The following is a 24,277-nucleotide window of genomic DNA, read 5'->3' as shown; positions in this document are numbered from 1 at the left end:
ATATTGTTGACATTACTCATACGCCTTTAAAAAGTCTTGCTCCTTAACTAAGGCCATCGAAAAAGATGAAGAATAAATATGAAATTTATTGGGTTTCTCGAAGTGACGTGCTGTATGTGGACTTATTTATTGTGTTCATATGACAAACTTATGCAGATTTTTAAATTATATTTAAGTGAATTTTCAAGTACTGCGTAAAGTATCACCTGCATAAAAATAGTTGGTGCTTTACTCGAATATCGCGCGTTTTAGTTTTCAACTTCGCACGGATTTCGCGCGTTTTGATTTTGAAATTTTTCGTAACAACCCTGTAATTCATAAATTTCCAGAAATCAGAATCAGCATGCTGGAAATGAATTCGGAACATGGATTCTATCAGTAATAATATACTTATAAACGCTCAAATGAAATGCTCTACGCCCCCCGCCGTAGAGCCCAGACATTGCTCCTTCCGATTGCTATTTGTTCCGGTCGATGCAGTAGGGCTTGGCAGACAGCACATCTCTAATTATGGCGAAGACAAAAGTTCCTATGCCTCAGCACACTGCCCTCTGTCTCCACCAGCACTCTCATCCCTCTGCATACACTCTGACCTGATCATACTCAAACTTATTGTAGCTAACACATAGTTCAGGATGCCACAGAATATGGAATATGGAGTTTGTAACCATGTTTTGTCAATCAATTGTTCTTTCTGTAATTCAGCCTAAACTGTTAAAAATTGCTGGAAACTAAGAAAAAGCTTAGTTAGCATCGTCCATTCCTCTAGCTCTAGTCAAATGACGTAAGTCGCCTGACTTTTACACTCATAACACATTTTTAGAGTAAACGAAAATTCAATAAATTTTTAATGTCAATCGAGTTGATCGAGTACCATTTAGTAGACAACGTGGGACTAGGTTCGGACCAGAAGCAAACACCGTTCGCAATTCCTTTGGTTATATTCCGTAAAAAATGCATGAATCTTTATTAAATCTCACATTACAGAAGTGAAATAGCTTCTTCCCTAACTTGTGTTTAATCGCTTGTGGACTATTCATCTCAATAGATCGTTTACAGGAGAATCATTCTGTAGTCACGTTCGTCCAGTTTGTTTACCTAATTTTATTTGCGGTGAATCTTTACATTATGGTTGCCAAATGAAATCTTTTTTTTTTTTTTTTTGGTTTGCATAAGTTCACCGAAAACAGTTTTCTTTTTAAATGTCATGTTTCATCACACATTTTGTGATTGTAAATAAATTTCTACCAGATTAAGTTGATAATTCGTTGATTCAAATGTAAAACAGTGATTTTTTTTTTGCACATCTAAAATAGACTGAATATGGCCCTCTCTTGGTTGAAAAATTATACAATAATCAGAAGGAAGCGACAGGAATGTTCAGAGTGGGGATTAGTTTTGTGAGTTCATGGTAGGTTTTATTTTGTAAAAAGTGTTTAGTTATTTTTTCCTTACAAGATGACTAACTACTAACTAGAGAAGAGAATGACTTTTTTTTATTTCATGTACTATTTGAGTTTATGCTTTCATTTATTCTTCGAACTAACTGTCAGTAAGAGATAAAATGTTTGGCCTTTCTGTTGGTCTTTGTTTTGCGGTTTCAAATCAGATCAGAGATATCGATTGCGTTATCTGTCTAGCTATTGGGACTGATGTTTGTTCCAGGGTTTGCGTGTTTTTTTTTTGTTTAGTTAATATTTAAAACTTATGTTGTTTGTTATTGCGCCATAGTAGGCTGCTTTGCGAGTGACATTCAATCTACTACGCCATCAGTGATCGACACGCAGCACGTGTGTCACATGATAGCGAAAAACTCCACAGTTGAGTGACAGATGTCAACAAAGATTGCTTTCCTGTTCGCATTTTCCCCATCGCCATTTAAAAACCTTTCGTTTGACGTCTGCGACAGCTGTGCGGTGCAAAAATAGTATCACAAAGTAATTTTTTTTCTCTGTTTTTAATAGTCGATATATTTTGCAGATAGTTAAGATGAAACGTCTACTTCTAATCGGCAAAATACCGCTTTGTGCTCTGTGTGTCTTGTATTTCGAATAACCGCTCGTACGCTCAACTTTTACAAATGGTACTGCAGGTTTTGGACAGTGATGTGGACACACACACACATCTAACCTGTGGCGAGAAGTCATTTTATTTGTTACATGTCGTATTGGTATGTTTTTTGCTTCGGAGGTTACATTGAAGGTTACAAAAATTAATTTCTTTTCCTTCGGCGCACAGATTCGCCTCAAAATTTCGCACGTTCCGCCGTGCACCAAATTTTTATTGTTACAAATCAAACGCCATCTGCTGGCCGACTGGCGTGGCATTGCGTGGTTTTGGCCTAAAATGACAAAACCGATGCGTATAAGTGTATGCTTTGGCTTATTTTGTCTATATTTTTGTTTTCCACACTTATTTACTTTCAAGTTTGATTTTTATGTATCTTTTATCTCCTATTCATGAATTTTTGGACTACTCTATTACTTTTCTACTGAAATTTGAGAGAAATGAAAAATGTGATGTAAACTTTTAATGTGATGATGATTTATTTTTCAATTTCTTACATTTCGATTCTTTTCGACAGGATACGATGTTGAAAGACTGAATTTAAAAGGCGGATTTATCTGATCTTTTGGTTTTTTTGTTTTTAATATCTTGTGCAGTATGATCCTTAGACTCAACGTCCGGCGTTCGCTACAAAATTTGGACTGTTGAGAGTTGTAGTTAAAACTGAGCGAGAAGCTATTTACGCTTTATGGCGGACCATCCACATCGGAGGCGAAAAGTCACTTTTCCCTTTTGTTAGTATATTATTTTCCTACCTTGTTGTGTCAATAAAGCCGAATTTTTTGCTCTTAGTCAAAGCCATTGAAATATTATTATTATTTATTGATGAGGAAAAATGTTTAAACGTGTATTTAATTGTTTAACATTAAATTTAAATGGACAGGAAAACTTTAGTTCGTGTATTTTCAATAGTTTCCGTATGTGTATCTGTTACCAACCCTGTAATGTTTTCGTTTTTCCCAAAATACAGGAAATGTGCCAATCGGTATTCAATTGAGGAACGAAACTATATATTTTAGTAAAAATTTTCGTGTTCTCAATTGTTTAAAACGGTGAAAGTATATTCAAAATGATTCATTTACTTATGTAAAGTTTTTCTGACTCCCACCAATCCTTTCTTTTATGGATACTATAATTGTTATTCCATGAAGATTTACCTCCAATCTATCAAGCATCTTAAATATCGTTCCAGTGTTAAACAACAGTCTTTGACACCATGCTCACTTGCTACACCTATCGGATTCAACTGGTACTTTTCAATCTACGGTGAATTTTTCGAATTTCATTCCTAGTGTAAACAAACAAACAAAACGATGGTGATATGGTGATAATGGCACGAACAATGTGAGGACAAAATTGATAACAACAGTTAAAGTTTTTTTTTTTGGTCAAAGACTCTTCCAAAACCTTCGTTCTTTTTTTTTCCGGGATGAAAATCCTCTCCTATCTTCCTCCCATTGTCCGCTTATTGTATAGAATATCTGTCGTTCGGTTCGTCAAATGACAGTAATCAGCTGACGTGTCGGTATAAAAATACACAGATTCATTAGCTTTGCGTTAAGTTTGTTTGTTTAGTAATATGTTTACGATATATATATATATATATTTTCTTTTTTTTCATTAACATTAAACGTGTGTGCGCGATTGAGTTTACAGTAATTTCCTTTCAAAGGTACTAATTTTATCATATCTTTTTCGTGTCTCTTTTACCTAACTTGGCCCTTATCTACTACTTTTTTTTTCGCGAGTCATCCTCGCCTACTCGTTTCCCATCAGTATAAAATATGTTACTGATCCAATAAATATACTTTGTTTTTGTTTTCCTCAAACAGAAAAACTAAATATAGTTTCCGATTAGTATATTGTTCCAATTTTTGTTTTCTTTTGTTTTGGATTCACTCAAAATAGACAATGTATAGATAATTCTTTCCGATTATTCGCTTTTAAATAGGGTATATTGTTTGATTTTGTTTTGTCTTCCTCAACCAACAAGGACAGAATATACATACGAAACAGGTACAAAATACGAGTAAGTAGCACGAATCGCTAATTGTTTTGTTGTTCATCTCAGCTCAACGGACCTGCCTAGACCTCTTCTGGTTCTTTTTCGAAAGAGATTGTATCAAAACTTGTAAAGAAAAATGAAACAAAGTACAGCCACTGTTTGCTAAATCGAGAATGCGAAGTGAGTGACGCCCGTCAACTTATATAATTGCAATACGATTCTGTCTACGAATAAATCTCAAAAAGTGGATTGTTTGTGTTGTGTTTAAAATTTAAAACAGAAATAGAACAGGTTCAAATGTAATGATTGTGTATGGGTTTTCTCGAATACCAATTGAAAATACAAACATTCCACTAGGATCAAATCGTTTCAAATTTTATTATCGTTGACTACTTTTCATTTGTTGTCAAAAATTACCCTGCTACGATTGATTTTGACACTGAAAAAAATCTTCCGAAAAAAAATTCAAGCTTATAATCTTTTGTAAGAATTGAAATCATTTGTAAGTTAAACGAAGAGCAAATTCAGCAGCTGGAAGTTTTATATGGGTGATTTGTAATAGAAATGAAACTTGGACAAACGGACCCCCATCAAGTCGTTTTAGTTTTTATTTTTCGAACATTTCTACTGTCGACTTAAAAACTGGCATAAGCTGTCGTTTTATTTTGTCTATATTCGAAACAAGAGTAGTGTATGTTGAGGGATTTTCTAGACTAAAACATTTTAAATTCTTTAAGGGCATATTCAGTAGTGTTCTAGTTTTAGATGCATAATTTATGTCAGTTTCAAAATTTAAATCTGAATTTTATAACAAGAAAAACTGGCATCCACTGCTGGGGCTCGTGTTTCAAATATACAAAAAATAGAACGGCATCGTAGACCAGTTTTTAATTTGACAGATGAACTGGTTGAATAAATAAAACTAGAACGGCTTGCTGGGGATACATTTGTTCCAGTTTCTGCTCTATTATAGATCTTTCATATATAACTTCTAGCTGCTGAATTTTCTCTTAGAATATATAAAACTAAAGAAGGCGGCTGAATTTCCTTGGCTGGGGTTGTTTTTTTTTGTAATAATAAGCTATCGTATGTTCGAGTCCTGACATGAAAGTGTCTGTAGGATTATACACTCAAAATAATAATCAAGTTATAGTTACGTGAAAAGTTATGTGAATATTTGACGTGATTTTTTAAGTGAATCGAACCTGAATTTTTACTTGAGTGTAGCATTGGTCATGCAATAATCCTTACACAACTCTGACTTTGCTTTTGCACTGTTTTGTAAGCGATAAGAGTAATATGCGTTACTTTTGACGTGAATACGTCTTACTTTGCTATGAGGAGCCATTTCAAAATTTACCCTTTGGGAGAGTGATAAGTTTTTAATCGTGGATATCTCTAGTTTTACTAAACGTATCAACATATTTTTTTCTGCACGTGATTGCAGATATGATCATCAAGTTGTGATAGAATTTTTAGTAGTCAGAAATAACTCGAAATTAAAGTTTTCTGAAATATTTGATATGTAAAGAAGGTAAAAATTGTATACATAATTCATTCAAGCCTGTGTAGTTGCCTCTTTTAGCTAAGACCAGAATTCAGGTACAGAATCAAATTCTAGAGCTCAATTCTGAAATTCGGTTTCAAAATCCAAGATCAGATTTTTTTTCATTTCAAGAATTGAAACCTAAAATTCAGATTCTCGTCCAAAATCCAGAGCCATAATCGAGTTCCAGATTTTTGGAACTTAGGCCGAATTTGAGAACTTGATTCTAAGCCAGGATTTTAAAGCCGAAATCGAAAACTGAACTCAATTTCGGATATAAATTCTGGACTTGGATCTGAATTTTGAAACCGTATTCTTGAACTGAAATTGAGGTTCATACCAGATTCCCTGTCCAGATTTCAGGCTTAGAACTCAGGTTCAGGATTCGGAAACTAAAGCTCTGGAATTCAGATTCGAATCTCAATTATATTTCCAGAATTTTGTTCTAAAATGCATTCCAGAAACCAGGTTCAGAGTTTAGCCCCGTGATGTCGCTCTAGAATTTTGGATCCAAAATTCATTTTCACAATTCTAGAAGTGTACCTGAGGTCAGGAACTAGATTCCGAAGATTTTTGAACCAAAATTCCCCATTTGGATTATAGGACTCAGTTTCGAAGCTGAACTCTGGATCCGAATTTGGAAATTGAATCCCGGACCGGACTTCTTTAACTAAAATTCAGAATTCAGTTCGGAACCAATTCTTTTCCAAAATTCAATTCCAATTCACAGATTCAGTGATCAGTTCTGCAATCCATATCCAGTATACAGTTCTAGAACAAGAAAAGCAGTATTCAGTTCCCGAGTTCAGGTTCAGAATTCAGTTCCAAAATCTTCAGGTTCAGAATTCAGTTCCAAAATCAACATCAAAGAAACTAAACCATTCATTTTATTCGTATTCACGCCATCCGGTTATGTCTCTAACATAATCCTCTCGCCTTTTCTATAAGTTTTGTGACACTTATAACAAACGTTACTTTTACTTGAGTTTTGGGTAGTACAAAAAGATACATGCGTTAGTTATAGGTGTTACGAAGCGTTATTTGCATTTTATGTAAGTTACAGGTATCACAAAGCGTTAAATGCGTTACTGTATGTTAATTATAGGGATCACAAAGCGTTACATGCGCTACACTCTTGAGTTGTGAGTTACATCAATTTTTTTGTGACTTTTATGTTCTACGAAGTGTTAGACGCATAGCTTTTTTATGAATTATACGTGCGTTACATGCGTTACTTTTTGCGAATTTTAGGCTTTAGGAAGCGATACACGCGTTACTTTTTTATGAGTTGTAGGTGTTATGAAGCGTTACATGCGATGTTTTCTTGTGAGTTATAGATGTTACGAAGTGTTACATGTATCACTTTCATGAGCTATAGTGGTTTTCAGCTGGACATAGAATGCGACGGAATCGTCGCAGAATAGCGAAATAATGAGCGTCAGAACCACAGATGCTAGGATTGCAGGTTGCAACTAAGCAGACTTTGTTGCCGGTTTTTGGAAGTTTTTATAAACAATTGTCCAATTTAATGACTTTTGCTATTACTGTAGGGTTTTTGTTTGGTTTTTCTCGTCATACTTTCAAATGTTAAGCTCGCATAGGAGCATTTTTGTAGTACGCAGACGCCATAAATTTCACCTGGCATCTCTGCCAGAATATTGGACTTCGCTGTCTGTTGTATTGAAATTAACTAGCATTAGAGCCACAAGAAAAAATAGTCGGCTGGTGGATTGAGGTCAATTGCAGTTTCAACTTATTTCATTGTTCTTTGAAAGCATCAACAAATGTATATCTGTCAAAGACGACCAACTGAATTCATTATGATTGAGGTTTACTTAATAATTATTCTGCTAATAGAAATTTGTCATTGTAACGGCCAATTTAAAAAATATTTTTTCTGGTTTGTGGTCTCGAAGGAGTTGAATCGATGCGAATGACAGTTTTACCAAATACAATTTATAATACGGAATACTTCGACAAATTTTCAAGGACACATTTTGCATCGTGCGGTACACTGTCATGATACACTGTCAGAGTGACAATGTACTTTAACGAGTTTTCTATAAAACTAGCAACACTGAAGGGTAAGAACAAGTTCACCATAGTTACTGTTTGTTTTAGTGAAAAATAAAAAACAAACAGTTTTTATCTGATAATCAAGATCACAAGCGAAATGTAAGTTAAACAATAATCTAGAATGGTTAAGCCACCATGAATGTATTGATATTTGTAGATTTGTGGGTGTTTGTGTTCATTTTTCATCTTTTGTGCTAGTGCCGGTGATATTTAGACTGATTGTTGCAGTTTAATACAGCAACGATAAACATAAACAAACAAGTTTGTTTTGCACCGTAGCAACTAACATAAAGCGTTGCCAGAAACGATCTCCTTCCACATTTTCAAACTATCGCAATGAAAGGGAGTAATTTTCTAGGCTTACTTGTTCAGGCTGTGAACCAAACATTGGCGGTTCGTTTGTATGGGACTTAGTGGTATTATTATTTGTATTTGGTTTTACTATCTTTGCGGCATTTTATCGCTATCTTATCGCATCGCAATAATTTCTAGCCGACAGTGAAAATTACAATATAAGTGTTACGAATCGTTACGTGCGTTATATTTTTAGAGTGGTATGCATTACGGAGCGTTATTTTCAGTACATTATAGATGTTAACAACCGTTACATGCGTTACTTTTTTGTAAGTTATAAGTTGTAACGAGGCGTTACATGAGTTACTTTTTAGTATGCAGTAGGCGTTACATGCGTTACTTTTTTGCAGGTTATAGGTGTTACGAAGTATTAGATACGTTACATTTTAGTATGCTAAAGGCGTTATGAAGCGTTACATGCGTTACTTGTTTGCAAGTTATAGGTATTACGAAGCATTACATGGATTACTTTTTTGTGTGTTACAGGTTTTACGAGGCGTTACATGCATTACTTTTTACCATATTATAGGCGTGACGAAGTGTTTCATGTGTTACAGTTTTGTAGCTTTCATGTGTTATGAAGCGTTATAGGCGTTACTTATTTTACGAGTTGCAGTTTGTACAAGACATGATATGCGTTAGTTTTTTTGAGTGATATGTTTTATAAAGCGTTATTTTTTGTTAGTTTTAGATATTACGAAGCGTTACATTTTTTTAAATTACAGTTGTAACTAAGCTTTACATGCGTTACTTTTCATGAGTTATAGGTGTTACGAAGCGTTACTTTTTTATTAGTTATAGGTGTTTCGAAGCGTTACATACATTACTTTTTTGTGAGATAGTTAGATTAAATGCGTTACTGTTTAATAGGTAGTGAGTGTTACGAAGCATTACATGCGATACTTATTTGTGAGTGATTGGTGTTATGATGCCTCACATGCCTTAGTTTTTGTGAGTTATAGGTGTTACGAATCGTTACGTGTTATTTTTTATGTTATTGGCGATAAAAAGCGTAACAGGTATTACTTTATATGAGTTATTCGTGATACGAAGTGTTACATGTGCTACTGTTGTCGTAAGTTTTAGATGTTACAAAGCGTTATATATGTTTCTTGATTGTGAGTTAGAGGTGTTATGTAGCGTTATTTTAGTGAATTATAGGTATTACAAAGCGTTACGTACGTTGTTTTTTGTGAGTTTTAGTTATTAGGAAGTGTAACACGCCTTACTTTTTTATGAGTTATAGGTGTCACAAAGCGTTACTTCTCATCTACCAGACATAAATCCAACTGAACATCTGTGGAATGCACTTGATTAACGTGTTCGAGAACTACATGTTGCTTTCCAAAAGTAGCTAAGAGAAATTATTCGTCAAAGATTTTATTATATTACAATCAATATATTAAGATTGATTATATTACACGAATCTTCTCGGTTTGTGGAAAACTTGTACTGTAATTAGTTTCCAAAGTGACAATTATATTTGTCTAGTTTATTATGAAGTCACTGTTGATGTTTCCTCTGCAATGTCTGCTAAGTTTAATTATTGAATATACCATAAACTGTAGTGAGAATGATACATTGTTTTAAAACATCGCATTTCGTAAAAAAACATTAAAATAAAAATTTTACCCAAAAGACAAGTACTTATGCCTATCAAAGTACATTCTGAAGCAAAACTAAACCTTCTTTTCTACAAATGACATACGGCTTACGAAACAAACGTGTCATGATTTGAATCGCCGAACCGAGTTGGACATCATATAAGATAATTGTCGCAAGATTCAAAATCTGCTGAAAACACGAACACTTTTTTAAACTTCCACCTTGGACAAGATAAGAAGAAATTTGAACAGGTCTTTCCCGCATAGCGGTTTGGCTACCTGGGCAGCCATGGCCACCAGACGGCTACCAAAATTGATTCAGTGACGGTTGTCAAATCCAATTTGACAAAACAAAGTCGCCTATATCTTAGTTAGCCGAGCGTTTTCATCTTCTCACCTTCGCTGAAAATGTCAAAGATTTCAATGTGGAAAAATCCTGGTGGATACGGTTGTATCGTTTGAGTTGTATATCTGGCAGCGATGAGGCAGTCGGTCACCAGAATGTCTGCCAGCCATATTTTTCCAGCTGGCAGCGTTTAGTCAGCCATCTGGCAGCCATGCGTATACGGGATAATAGTATGTTCACATTAGCGCTGATATCACTTGATATACCGAGATGATATACATATCACGTCGAAGTGTTCACATATGAATGAAATGATATCGTTTGACAATCAAGTTGTCATCTTGAATGCACTCATTAGATATAAGGTCAATAATATTACCTTTCTCTGCTAACATTAAATCAAGAATTGAAGTTTTGCATTTAATGGTCTCCGAACGCCAATATTCGTTGAAGAATTCGAAATTATAATGATTGTTTATTGTCACTCTCAAAGTGACATTCATAAATGAGTGCGTTCAATGCTATTATCCGTGTTGCTAGTTGCGATTTTTGACAACTCGACATAATATCGTAGATGATATCCCGGATATCATGCCAAAATGGTGATACGCGTTGACATCAAATTGTATGGGATATCAAGTGATATCGCCCATGATATCATCGGATATCAAGAATATTCGTATATCACTTGATATCAGCGCTAATGTGAACATACTATAAGACAACTCATGTTATGATTTTTGAGCATGGTTACTTTGACGTTTTCAACGAAGTACTGTTTTCTTTACCACAGGCAGAGTTGCCAATGTTCCAGATTTATCTGGAATTTGTCTCATTTCTACAGACACTCTAACAAACCAGATCTTTTGCCAGATTTTGTATATTTTACAAGGATTTTCAATTTTCTGCATTTGAAATGCCAGATTTCTCAGTTTTATTTGAACTAACTAACTAACGTTCCAATGTAATGCAAGAAAAACTGGAAAAGAAGCCAGTTGTCTCATCTTGTCGTAGATTTCTATCACAACATAAAATTTTCACAACTGTGTCGCTCACTTTCTCCTTCAGTTGTTAGATTGAACTATTTGACTAATAAATTCTAGATTTCACCTGAATAGTTCCGAGGAAAATTCCTAGAGCAGAAAAGTATACTTTTCCATAACTTCGCATTCTCGATTTGCTGTGTGAAATTATTTGATCATGAAAAAGAAAAGACCTAATCGAATACAAATATCGTCGAGCGACCTACCTAAAAATGGATATTTTGTTTTTTGCATTTTTTTTAAATCTCGAATATGATTCAAGGAAGTTACTTCCAGCCAATGAATACTTTCTTTTTTAATGCAGGTCCTGCAAATGTTAGCAAAGTGAAAAGTATGATAATTATTTATCACGTCACTACGCGGTAAACGAGGATTACTTGAAGGGATATCTACTTAAAAATTCATTAAAGCTGAGTTGTTTGAAAATATATACGAAAAAACATTGGTTTATAGCACCTGATTATCGGTAGAGAAAATATCTCAATAAGTTCAAAGCGTTTCTAAATTTGTGCATTTAGTTTCCGTTCCCTCTGTAAAACTTTTGCTATGGCCATAGCAATTACCTAACCTGTCCGCCTTACCTCTGCTCGCTCATATTTAAATGTTCCTAATCCAATTACAAAACTGCGCGCGATCAAGCAGTTTCATTCTTGTGTTTGTGTTATGTCGAAAAACATCCAACGTCACAGATTGAATCTTATCTAAAATTGTGAGTCACAATACGATTAAAAACATCCAAAATGGGTTTGGCTAAAACTAAAGCTATCACGTTGATCCAACAACTAGAACTGAATGTCACAACTAGATTGGGCACACTGAAACATCAAACTCTCGTGTCACACTCTCGCTTGAACATTCACTTTCTCGCTCAAACAAACTCTAGGTCACTCCCTGGCATCAGTGAGATATCGACGGCTACCGAATCCCGATCACTTCTCGACTGCTGTTGTTGTTGTTGTTGTGGTTGCATCGCCGGCTGCTGCAGAATCACTGACTCTTCTCTAGGAGAGGCTAGCGTTCCGCCACCGGCAGTACTGTCGGAGCTTCGGCGCATTTTATGATTCTTCTGGCGTCCACCGGGCACGATTGCCACTTCAACGATATCGTCACTGATGACCGTGCTCTGCCGAGGGGAGAGCCCTAGCTAGTTGAATCAGGAATCCACCAGGACGTGCCATCGTGTCACCAGTTCCGAGCGTGGATTCATTGCATCTCGCATATCGCCCCAGTGGGCATTCTCCTCCGGTCCACTGGAGTTCAGTCCCAAGCTAAACCAGCCGACCATTTCGTTGCGTTTCATGTTGCGCTTCGCATATACCGACACCATCAGCGTCACGTCGTTCAACTGAAATAAGGCAACCTGCCGAAAAAGAAAAACATTTTTAGCAATCGGTTCTGAGCTTCTGCCCTCTTAGCGAAAGGTAAACGCACCTGAAAGATGAACGTCTCCTTGAACAGTGGATTCGGTTGCCCCCGACGAGTTGACGTTTTCGCTCTGGCCATCTCCTGACCCATACTGCTCACCAGACACAGTTTCACGTACGTATCGGGCACTTTGTTCAGTATAAGGTTGCGGAACTGACTACCTTTCACAATCTGTAACAACGGGGGCAGGTGTTATGTGCCGACCTAAGCACGACATTTGTCACAACTTACCTCCACCGTGAGGCGTCCAGTAGTTCCATTATAACCTAGTCCAAGCAATAATTCGGAAACACCTCCATGCTGCATGGAGGTCGTCGAGCCCGTACTATCCGACCGTGCTAAACTCAGCAAGTCACTCGTGGAACCATTGTTCTGTGCGATAAAACCATTGAATTAGTAAATGAACCACTTCCCCACACAAAATAATACTCACAGCAGCATTCGCTCTCGGTTCCAGCGGTAGCCACAAGTTCGTTTCCAGCTCAAGATCGATGTTGGCAAAACTGATGATCGCCTCACCGATCAACCGTTCGCGTCGCATTCGCTCGCAACCGTAAACCCGAATTCGCAGACCCATCGAGTTGACCTCCTCCGGGTTGACCCGATGCAGCAGGAAGCTCTCCATAAACTGTGGGTTCTCACCGGAACGAATTTTGGTCTTGTGTTTCTGTTTTTTACTCGGTAGCATCAGTAGCCGCACCTGAGTATGCGTAGTCGACTGACTGGCCTTCGCGTTAGTCTCTCCGGTACTGGCTGCGGCAACCATACTGGCACTGCTCCGGGACGGAATTCCTCTAGCCTGTAGGACGTGAACCGTCATTTTGCGCATCGGTGCGTCGTACAGTAGTGAAACTTCCAGCACTCCGTTTGGACTGCTGGTCGACGTGGGACTTTCCGGCCCTAGACCGATCGTACCGGTATCGGACTTGAGGGACTTCAAATCGCTAGTATCGAACAGAGGTTCCTGCGAAAGGACCACAATGCACTGGGATAAAATTTATTATCGTTGGAAAGATCTTGCTAACTGTCTAGAGGTTTACTCACGTCTTGATTACTGTTGATGTCCGGTGCATCCTCCAAGCTGTCTTGATGTTGAACCGGCAATCGGTTGTACTTCGTAGTTTCCGACGCTCCTCCGATGTTGTTGTTCCCAAACTCCTTACCATCCGTGGTAGCTTCTTTCATGAGACTACCGGAACTGCTACCGAATGGCCTCCCGGTTGCCGATGGTAGAATCAAGCGTCGATCCTTCTTTTCTCCATCAACCAGCCCCGTATTGCTCTCGACCGAGGCTTCCACGGAGCTGTTGGAACTACATTCACTGCTGGAATGAGGCATTCCGATCTTGCCCCGTTCAGCCAATGCCAGCGGGTCCCTCGACGATCCATGTCGATGACCGTGACTGTGATGATGGTTGTGATGACCATGCTTACTATTCTTACTATCCTTTCTACCCAGGCTAATTAGCTCCGGTTCACCTGGTGCCCCGATGGTAACGTGCTGCAAACCGGCGAGACTCGGTGCTAGATCCGGATTCACCGGATTAAGCGCCCCGGCTCCATACCGGGACAATTGACCGCTGTGCAAGCTACAGGACTGCTGCAACTTCAAACGACGTAGAATTTCCTCCTCCGAATCCGAGCTGGAATTGCCATCGTAAGCGAATCGACTACCTGTAAGACATGAAAGGATTTTAGCTAGGGTCGATCAGATTGTAAAGATTCACTACGAAATAAAACGATGTCATCATGATGGATGAAATTTCGTATATACATCGAAAGTCTCTGATTTCCGGGTAATTGATATTCCATGGAAATCATACCAATATGGGTATTTTTGGAATGGGCCTGAAGAGTAGATTCCGGAAAACGATGTTTGAGGTCGTTTCGAAATTCAATATGGCGGCTTCCGATTTATTGATGTTCCTTGAAAACCCTTGTGAGTGTTTTCAAAGAATATCAGTAAACCGGAATAACGTAATCTTTTTTTTTTACGAACTAACTTGATTTACGATTCCCCGTTTAGTTTATAAATGGAAATTTCGGTGGTCTGTATTGTGGTTTTCAGTGGGGCATAGAATGTGACGGAATCGCCGCAGAATAGCGAAATAGTGAGCGTCTGAATCACAGGTGCCAGGTTGCAGATTTGCATGTAAATTTGCCGATTTCTTTTGTAAGCAGACTCTGCAATTTTGCAGACTTTTTACAGGTTTTTGAAACTTTTATATACAATCGCCAAATTTACTGACTTTAAAATTTGCGTTGGGCTTCGTGTTTGTTTTCTCGTCATACTTACAAAATTTAACATTTGCATTGAAGTATTTCTAATATGCAAACTTGAAAATTTTACCTGGCATCTCTACCAGGAGTTGGACAGTTGTTTTAACCCCTTCGCTGTCTATTGTACTGAAGTTTACAGCATTTTTATATCAAGCATTAGAGCGAAAAGAGAAATAAATCGTCTGGTGGATTAAAGGCAACTACAGATTTAAGAGGTAATATTCTCTAGCGATAAGAGTTATTTGTTCGTACACTGAAAGTATCAACAAGTATGTATCTGTCAAAGGCGACTGAATTTTTAGAGTACAGGAAGGGAAGCACGAGGTTTTGCAGACAGAGTCGTTGATCAATACCAATCGTGTAATTATTCTGGAGTATAAAAACATTGTCATTTAACGGGCAATTTTAATAAAAAATATTTTTCTGGTTTGTGGTCTCGAAGAGGTTGAACCGATGCGAATGACAGTTTCGCTATCTTTGCGGCATTTTGTCGCTATTTTGTCGCATCGCAAACTTTGTTGACCGGCAGTGAAAAACACAATACAACGGTACGAATCGTCAACAAGGGTGAGAAACAGAGATGCCAGATCTGCAGATTTGTCTGTAAATCTGCAGATTTCGTGTATAGTGCTGCAGGCATTTTTTGTTGTGCAGACTTTTGAAAATCGAAGTTTTCGCAGACTTTCATCCAAATTTACAGACTTTTTAAATTGCCGCGATCTTTTTTTTCTCGCCAAGTCAGTTTTGCGTGTCATACTTTATAGAGAAATTGCTGCCAGCAAGACATACTTACTGACTGCAGATTTTTTTTAGATATACAGACTTTTGCAACCCTGCCTGCAGATATTTGAAATTTTCACCTGGCATCTCTGGTGAGAAACAAAATAACGAGATATTTGAGCCTTTTCATTCTTCATGTCATGAAGTTCATTAGTTAGGTGTTAGTGCTTCTTTCCTATCATTAGTAAACGCAGAACGTAGCTGCGATTTACAGTTATAGTCTGCTTCATGACAGTTGAACCAGCAATTTATTTATTCTAGTTTAGTATCACTTATGCAATTAACAAGCTTTCATACAGTGAGAATCAGTTAGAAAACAAACGAAAAATAAGGTGCAATGCCAAATCAGATCGATAATATAAATTTTAACAGATCGCTGTTCGTCAATCGTCAAAAGGATTTGCTGATGTCTCAGTAAAACGTTTCATTGGCAGACAAAATGCATAACAATGAATAAAACCTAGTTTCACATGCATACATTCACATGCATCATGGACATGAAACATTTGATTTGATTTACAAAGTCATGACAAACAAACGGAAAGTTCGTTTTGTCGCCAACTTGAATGCTTTGCCCTACATCCCACGGCATCAGTTCGGAATCAATTCCGAATCAAATCAATGTGGACGAACAAAAAGGCGGGTGGGTAATATCAGAGACATAACTGGGTGTCGTGAATACGAATGAAATTGGCACGCTTCCTTCACACTTCCGAATTTTGCAAGCATTCCCCTTCTTCACTACTAGAATTTGAAACGATGCACCTACACTGAAGTACGGGTAAGTTACACCAAACATTCTGACACACAATTGTTCTGTAAAATAAAATAATGATGGTTCTGAAAAGAACCTTTTTCGAAGTCGTTCGTGTTGGAGAGTCACGAGTTGAATTCGAATTTCGATGGATGCCACTGACTTCCGTCATCTAGTTCCAAGCTGACCTGTTGTCCGTGGATGTGATATTGATATGTTTCGCGTAGGTATAGGCCTATAATATAAAAAATTTGAAATATATTTACGACTTTCTACATGATTATTTCTAGCAAAGACGAAATCAATACATGTGCCTCCAAGCTTAGTAGCTTGTGAAGGAGAAAATTTTATATCCATCTTCAACATATACTTGCTCATGAAATCAATGAATTTATTATCTTGTTTTGAGGCATTTATATTGAAATCCCCCACAACTATCGTCGACCTATTTTTACGAGAATATAAAAATGGGGCGTAGTTGTTTTCCGCATAGAAACATGGAATATATTTAGAAAAACACTTTTAAAACCAATAAGGATTTTAAGCGGTGTTAAGAAATACTCTCCTTTCGCAACATTTAACAGATTAATCTGTATATGTGGCAACCCTGTTTCGCACGGCATATTTCGAAGCGTCACCCATACTATTATAAAGATGTATTCTACACCAACACATTCATTTTCGAATTGCCGTCGTAATTGAATGTGTTAGTGACGGCACTCCCGGGTTGGCGGTTCAACGCATAGGACGCTGGTCTTACAAGCCAGTTGTCGTATGTTCGAGCCCCGACCTGGAAGGATTCTAAGAATCGGCTGCGAAGTCTGTTGAAACAGAAAGACCAAATTCCACCAAAGGAATGTAATGCCAAGACTTTGCTTTGCTAGTGACGGCACAAACATTTTCAACTTTCAATTTTATAAGTCTGATGCTTTTGGTAAGAAATGGAGAAAATTCAACAAATTTTTAATGATGATCTGTGGGACTGAAAATTGAATTGTCACGACCAACAGGAACTGCATTTAGATCTGAGATGACTCTTGACGTGTACACTCGGTAAACTCGTCCGTAATCTGACTAGGAATTCATTGTGATGTTCAATTGGATTTAGATCAGATGAAACAATCCATTTCGGGTGGAATCAGTAGGTGCATTCGGAACTCACAATGAATTCCGACTAAAATTCCTGACAATTTAGCTGAGCAGCGCTGCCATGACGACGGACGACTTCCACTGACTTTTGGTGTATGCTCGGCTGTCACTGTGACTTTCTCGGCACAATTCTGCTGTTCGGCGCTCGCTTCATTTCAAAAGCTTGAGGTATCCGATGTTGCTCTCCTTTTTAATTTTGAATTATTTGAGATTATGTCATACAACTATAAATTTTATCATAAAATTATGATCATATTTCCGATGACATGTAGCAAAAATTATGTCCATACGTTAGATACAACAAGAGATATTCATGATCAAAAACTTATCACTCTCTCGATGAGTAAATTTTTAAAAGGCGCCCCATAGTAAAGTAAGACGTATTCACGACCAAGGGTGGCAAAAAATTGCTCATAAGATTCGATTTTTTCTATTCATCAGCTCACCTCATGATTTACGATGCAATCCGTAAAATGATGGTAAAGATGAAACTCATCGCTGATCTAAACAAATTCACTTACCTATACAGAGCACCGCTGACATCAAATTATGATGGTATTAGTGATGGGCGAGCGCTCACGAGCCGTTCATTTGAACCGACTCGTAGCAATGAGCGAACGAACCACGGCTCTTCAAAATTGAACCGCGGCTCTCAAGAAGAGTTGCCATTTTAAAATCTGCGTTTCAACTTGGAAAATCTGTGTACGCACAAATTTGATTGCGTTGTTGGTTAAACGATTATGTTTTCTAATGAAGCTGTCAAAAATGCATAGCAACATTTATTCAGCAGTGAATTTTCAAAGAATTCTGTCGAAAAAGAAAAAAATAGATTTTTTCCAAATGGAATTTCAACTAATTTATTTCAATATCCCGCTTCCGGACACCTCTAGTTGTGAAACACATTTTTAGATCGCCCATACCGCTCATGCATTTCCGTGGCTCTCACACTCACTTTCTCGAACCGCTTTTCCACATTGACGATTATTGAAAAAGAGCCAATGAGCCGTTCAATTGAACCGGCTCTTACGAAAGAGCGTTCGGTTCAGAGCCGCTCATTGAAATAAGCCGTATTGCCCATCACTAGATAGTATTGATGGTACTCAGTTTTGATTTCATAGCATTTAACTCTCATTCCTAGTTTTGGAAGTGAGTACTGTGTTTGGCATCACCGTACCGAGCTACACCGGTGAGTGTATGCTTAAACCACAGAGCTGCCAACACATCCCAGGTTTTCGGTTTTGTTTTTGCTGGTACTCAAAACGAGCACGCGCATTAATGTTCCAAAACAAAAGTCGAACCGTAGCGTGATGTATAGCATAAACGATTGATTTTCATGTCTCGAGCTAAACACAACTGGCTACTGAACAGAATGCGTTTTACAGCATACGAGAACATGTCTTGAGAATTGGATTGAGATGGTATCGATTCGAACGTTGGCCGCCCATAGCAACTCTGGGGAATACAAGCGAGACAGTGTCATAAGAATCTGATTCAATGTGTTGATGTACAAACACATCAAATCACAACTCACAAATCGTCTCTCAGTGGGTTCTAATATTTGATGTACACTCAGCGCTCATCTGCTGATTGCTTGACACTACGGTGTTAAGACGATGTTTTCTCTACACAAATGGTTACCCAGTTACTCAATTTGCTCAGCGATGCTTCTGAAACCGATTTGCAGGTGAGCTGAACTCGGTGATGATGAAGTAGGGAGTTGATTACTGCCAGCCCTGTTCACGACAAAATTTATTCGGAATTCTTTGTGGAATTCAGTATGCATTCCGAATCAATGCGCACTCCAGAACAACAACCGATTCGAATGAACTGCATATTCAACCAAATAAAAAACTTGGAGTGTGTAATGTCGAATACATAACCGCGAGAATGACGTTGATCTGCTTTCGAGATGTGTATAGATATTTACAGATTTGATACCGCTTGACCATTTAAGATTCTGTAGTCCTCAAAAGGGCCATTTGGTTTATCGTAGCACAAGTGGTACAATCGTTCATATATTTCAATAATTCATATATCTCATGTTTTCAGTGAAAGATACTTTCAAAATGCTGTACGAGATTCATTTTGGAATTCTCTGCGATGTTAAATACTTTTCGGAACATTTCTCCCGAGCGCAAATCAGCTAAATACTCAACCGTTCTTGTTTGAAGCGAAACCGGTTCTGCGAACGTCCCGCAGCAGAACTGCTCGCAGTTGCCGATTGATTCAATACTGAACCCATTTCGGTTAAGAGCTTTCTTTTAACATGATTTCATTTGCAAGTTTTTCACAAATGGGCAGTCCCAACGACCACCAAGAAAAGCAACATACAGAATTTTGATGTCGATTCTTTCATTTCGGATTTGCATATTTCAACGAAAGAAACTATTAAAACGCTGTACGAGATTCATTTCTGGTTTTCAGAAGGGCCAAATTTTGGAATTCTCTACGATATTAAACACTGTTCGGAACATTTTTCTCAAGCGCGAAGCATCTAAATGCTAGCTTTATTTGCACTCGCTTGGTACGAATTTCGCACTGCGAAAAGTACACAGCTAATCAAACTATTCTAGATATACATTAAACTGATGATTTTTATCTCCGATTTGCAAAGAACTAATCTTTATAGTTCTTTAGATTTTTAGAGATCGTTGTTCTCTTTTCGTTGCGTTTAAATTTAAGGAACGGATCCTCATATCCGCCATTGACTGAAGCACCAGTTCAATAATACCGGTTGTAGTTCCACTGTCTTGACGTAGATGACGGTCTGCGCACTCGATGTATCTCCGATCATGGATTATCATAGAAATCAAATCTGGAGTAATTTCGTTACACTTTCGTGTTGTGAAATTTTAAAAATGCATCCAGGTGGGTATACTCAAAAACGTAGTCCTACGTCAGAAAATAAATCACCAAGAAATAGTAAATGTAAATCAGTTCTTCCTAGACTTCCAACATAAACTGTTGAAATTTTCTTGGGAACCAACAAAAAGACCTAACTTAGTAAGCGTCGTTCATTTCTCAAGCTGTCGCCTGACTTTTACACGAAGGGTGAAGCCAGAGAGAAAGCGACAAGCGAGGCAAAGCGAAGCGATGCGAAACTTTACAGAACGCCCGGAGTCGCTCAGCAGTGCTCCGTCCACTCAAGTTCAGCAGAAAAATGACATGTATGTCAGACTGAGTGCGATGCAATCGGTTAGTAGTCGATTCGCAGCGTATCGAGTTCACTCTGACATACTTGTCATTTTTCTACTGAACTTGAGTAGACAGAGCTCTGCCGCGCGACTCCGTGCGATCTGTCAAGTTTCGCTTCGCGTCGCTTTCTCTCTGGCTTCACTCTAAAGCCCTTCAAAAAGTGATTAAAAAATTCATGACATTTATAATCTCACTGTCAATCGGATTGATTGCGCACTCAGAAACGAGCAGTCGTTTAAGAATTCATCACTCAGTCCGTCTTGAGACAATGTAGGAATGAGATCTCCATGAAATTTTCTAATTAAAATAGTTTTGTTGAATTCAGTCACAATGAAATAAGTATTTACTGCTTTTTAATCACCTTGTTTAACTATAGATTTTTTTCGAAGAAAATTCAAAATGTTTAAAATTAAACTCGGTAGTTTTGTCAATATATGACTGAGGTTTGTCCCGCGGAATGTGATTATTTTAAAATTCAATATGAAAAATAGATGACTTTAGGTACACACTCTTTACACATACTCTCTACAAAGTATTGTAGCAAGTTAATATGCATTTCTTCTCTTTGCCGCCTTCCATTCCGCATTCTGCTACCATCAACAGCTGTAAATTTATTACGTTCGCGTTACTGTCGGCAATTTCCGGCTTGTTTAACATGTTCTTTTTCTTTGCTATGTGGAATTTTGCACTGCCACCACCCCCCTTTTTTGCTATCTGACCCGCTCGTGGCAATACACAGCACGTTCGGGTCCAGGCTGGCGTGTCAATTTCCGCCATGTTCAGCTGCAAGTGATAGCACAAGGATCCCACAGGTGTGCAAACATTGATAGCACTGATACCGCAAGATGTTGGCATGAAAACAATTCCGACGACCTTTCGACTGTCTCACTCTGCTGCTGGCCGAATATGGCTATGTAAATTGTTTGAATAGCAGTTTTGCTGCTGAAGGCAGTAGGCCATGCGGAAAGAAAACACGACCGACCCGGTTCGGAACGTGCGGACGTCCATGTTGAATTTTTCTCCTACTGTACGTGGTATGTCGTGTGTAAATCCGACTACATTTTCACGTGTAGAAAAACGTCCCCAGTGCACACTGGTACTAATAGTGGCCGAGGGTAAGTTTTGTAAACGTGACATACCAATACAAGTTTCCCCCGTGATACTTTTGCGACTTGACATTAGGTACTCAAGCGGGCGCACATTGTTTGCTTTTTTTTGCACTTTTGTTATGCCAAACAAAGCTCTGGCACTCGCCGAGGATAACAAAGGGAAAAGTATCGTTTTGCGTTTGAGAATATAATGCATGTGCTTTGTGCTGTTTTTTTTCTACTATTTTCGGAAAAGTTGAGTTTTTCCCAGTAGCATTCGCTGTCATCTTAGGCGTTTCTAAAAGTGACCGATGTTTATCACATGGCATACGGTAGAAATGTACAATTGTCTCATTTCGTATGGGGATGGGACATATGTGATTCGCAGTTCCGGTTTGCATATATTTTTTACATTCTTCAGTATTTTAACGATGTATTCACTAGTTTGTTGATTTATCAAAATGGTTGGGATCATTATTTTACATTAGTTCGTTAAAAATTATGATGCACGGAATCAGTTAAGGTTCTACTTACAATTTTAGGAAAACAGCCATTGTCGAAGAACCCAAAAGCAGTTTTCTCCGCTACCGCTAGATAATTCAATATGCTTAGAAAAATATGTTGAATAAACAGATATTCTTGTTTCGAGTTTCTGCTCTACGACAGCGGAGAAAACTGCTGTTGCGTTTTGCAACAATGGCTGTTCTCCTAAGATTGTAAATTGCTTCTTAAACGAGCGGAAAAAAATGTCATGAAAGTTTTAAAAATCTGGAAATTTTGATAAGTTTATGAATTAGTCGATTTTTAGAAGACAATTTGTTTTCAGACACAGAAAACAGACATACAAGCACAGACTAACAGACATGACAGTATGAGTAAATTCTTATACAAATAATTTTTAGTGATGCACTAGTTCCACCTATATTGTACTGCGCGAACTATTTACTATCGGTACACCCCTTGTATTATGTAAGTTTTTTTACTAGTTAGTTTCCCCTCGTTTGTCAACACCGATCAGCTGCTTGCAGGAAGGCCTGATTTCATCATAATATTTGAAAATGAATCGTCACAATAAATTATTGGATTACGTTGATAATATATTTAACTTTTTTAGCGATGTTGGAACGTAACCATTTATTTTTCTGAACGTTGGTCATCTAGATTATTTTTTGTTGTGTTGGTAATTTTCACCCGAAATTAAGTGGCGGCAGACCAGAAACAAGTAAATATTGTAACAAAACGGGTTCGATTTTGTATTGCGTTGGAGAATGAGAAGTAGGCACAATTATGTATATAGTTTTGGTAATATGTATTAAATCTGTATCCTGCATGAAATTCGCATGGACGTATACAAATCAATACATTACAGGTAATTCTGTATGAATGGCAACTCTGTTGGTAAATGAAAAAAATAAACACAGTCTACATGACAGACAGGATATTTTCGATAGGGTAACGTGGCGACATCATGACATATGCGTGTACTGTCCCAACTAAAGGATTATTCGAAACGACCGTTAAAATGATTGAAGAATCTAATGTGAATGTCTTGTCTGTTAGTCTGTGATTACATTTTATTTGAACTATGTGTAAAATTTGCTCAATATGAATATACAAATATGAGAACGAGTATTGAGAACAGGAAAATGAGATGAAAACAAAGGAATTTCAAGAGACGAAAAGTATCATATCATGTTCGCTAGTGCAGAAGTTTTATTATTGATCTTCATACGCATAACTTTCTCACTACTAAGGCTGTGAACCATTTCGCGATTAATTTTAAATTTTGGTTAAAATCTGACACTCGTGCGATCAATTTGATGTTTCCCGCGGACCGACACGGCCAGCATAGATATTTACAAACGCCATCTGGAAGACTCTTTCAATATTCAATTCATCGACCACTGCCGAGCTGGATTTTCGAGAATCTGAGATGACATATTCTAATGATATTATTCTAGTTTTGTGTTAGTCGGTAATTAAGATTAGAAAATAACCTTGGCATCTTAGAGCTTAAACAGTGTGCCTAAAAATATATTGTAATATTGAATAAAAAATAAGTGTCAGATTTCAACCAAAAGTTAAAATTAACCGCGAAATTGTTCACAGCCTAAATATGATAAGTAATTCATCATTTGCAATCATTTACTTCGCCTCAAGATTAGTTTTTAGTTTCGTATGCATAGATAGGATTGACGAGTATCAAATGAAGTCGAATGTTTGATACATAACCGGATGACGTGAATACAAATAAAATGGATGGTTCAGTTTCTTTGATTTTAAAGTTTCTCTGGACCTGGAATTCTGGAGCTGCATTTTGGAGCCGAATGCTTGAATTCTGAAACTCAATTTTTATATTTTATTTTGGAACTGAATTTTTAATCTGAACTCGGGAACTGAATTCTGAAAAAGAATTCTAGAATTTAATTCTAGATATGGATTGCTCAACTGATCACTGACTGAATCTGTGCTCTGGAACTGAATTCGAGACAAGGATTCTGTTCGAGACTAAAAACCGAACTCTGGACCAGGCTGCTAGTCTGCAGCAGTATTCCGGTCCAGAATT

The 24,277-nt window shown here is 37.6% G+C and overlaps 1 protein-coding gene across 2 annotated transcripts in view; it reads right to left on the bottom strand.

Annotated features, from left to right (window-relative positions):
* Positions 1-929: 929 nt before the first annotated feature.
* The window catches only part of LOC131426145 (synaptotagmin-14), a 38,867-nt gene continuing 15,519 nt past the window's right edge, over positions 930-24,277 (bottom strand). Inside the window, exons 3-7 of one of the 2 annotated variants that reach the window (XM_058588607.1) lie at positions 13,511-14,139; positions 12,900-13,451; positions 12,698-12,838; positions 12,473-12,637; positions 930-12,401 (exon numbers count right to left, since the gene is read on the bottom strand). In XM_058588607.1, coding sequence (XP_058444590.1) covers positions 12,195-12,401; positions 12,473-12,637; positions 12,698-12,838; positions 12,900-13,451; positions 13,511-14,139 — 1,694 coding nt within the window. In that variant the 3' untranslated portion in view covers positions 930-12,194. The remainder of the gene's footprint in view (positions 12,402-12,472; positions 12,638-12,697; positions 12,839-12,899; positions 13,452-13,510; positions 14,140-24,277) is intronic. The other variant, XM_058588608.1, reaches the window with a different exon arrangement.

This window comes from Malaya genurostris, chromosome 1 (genome assembly GCF_030247185.1).
Source record: "Malaya genurostris strain Urasoe2022 chromosome 1, Malgen_1.1, whole genome shotgun sequence".
In the NCBI taxonomy this organism is placed as follows: Eukaryota; Metazoa; Arthropoda; class Insecta; order Diptera; family Culicidae; genus Malaya; species Malaya genurostris.
The sequence above is the reverse complement of the archived record's forward strand: the minus strand, read 5'-3'. Positions and strand labels throughout refer to the sequence as shown.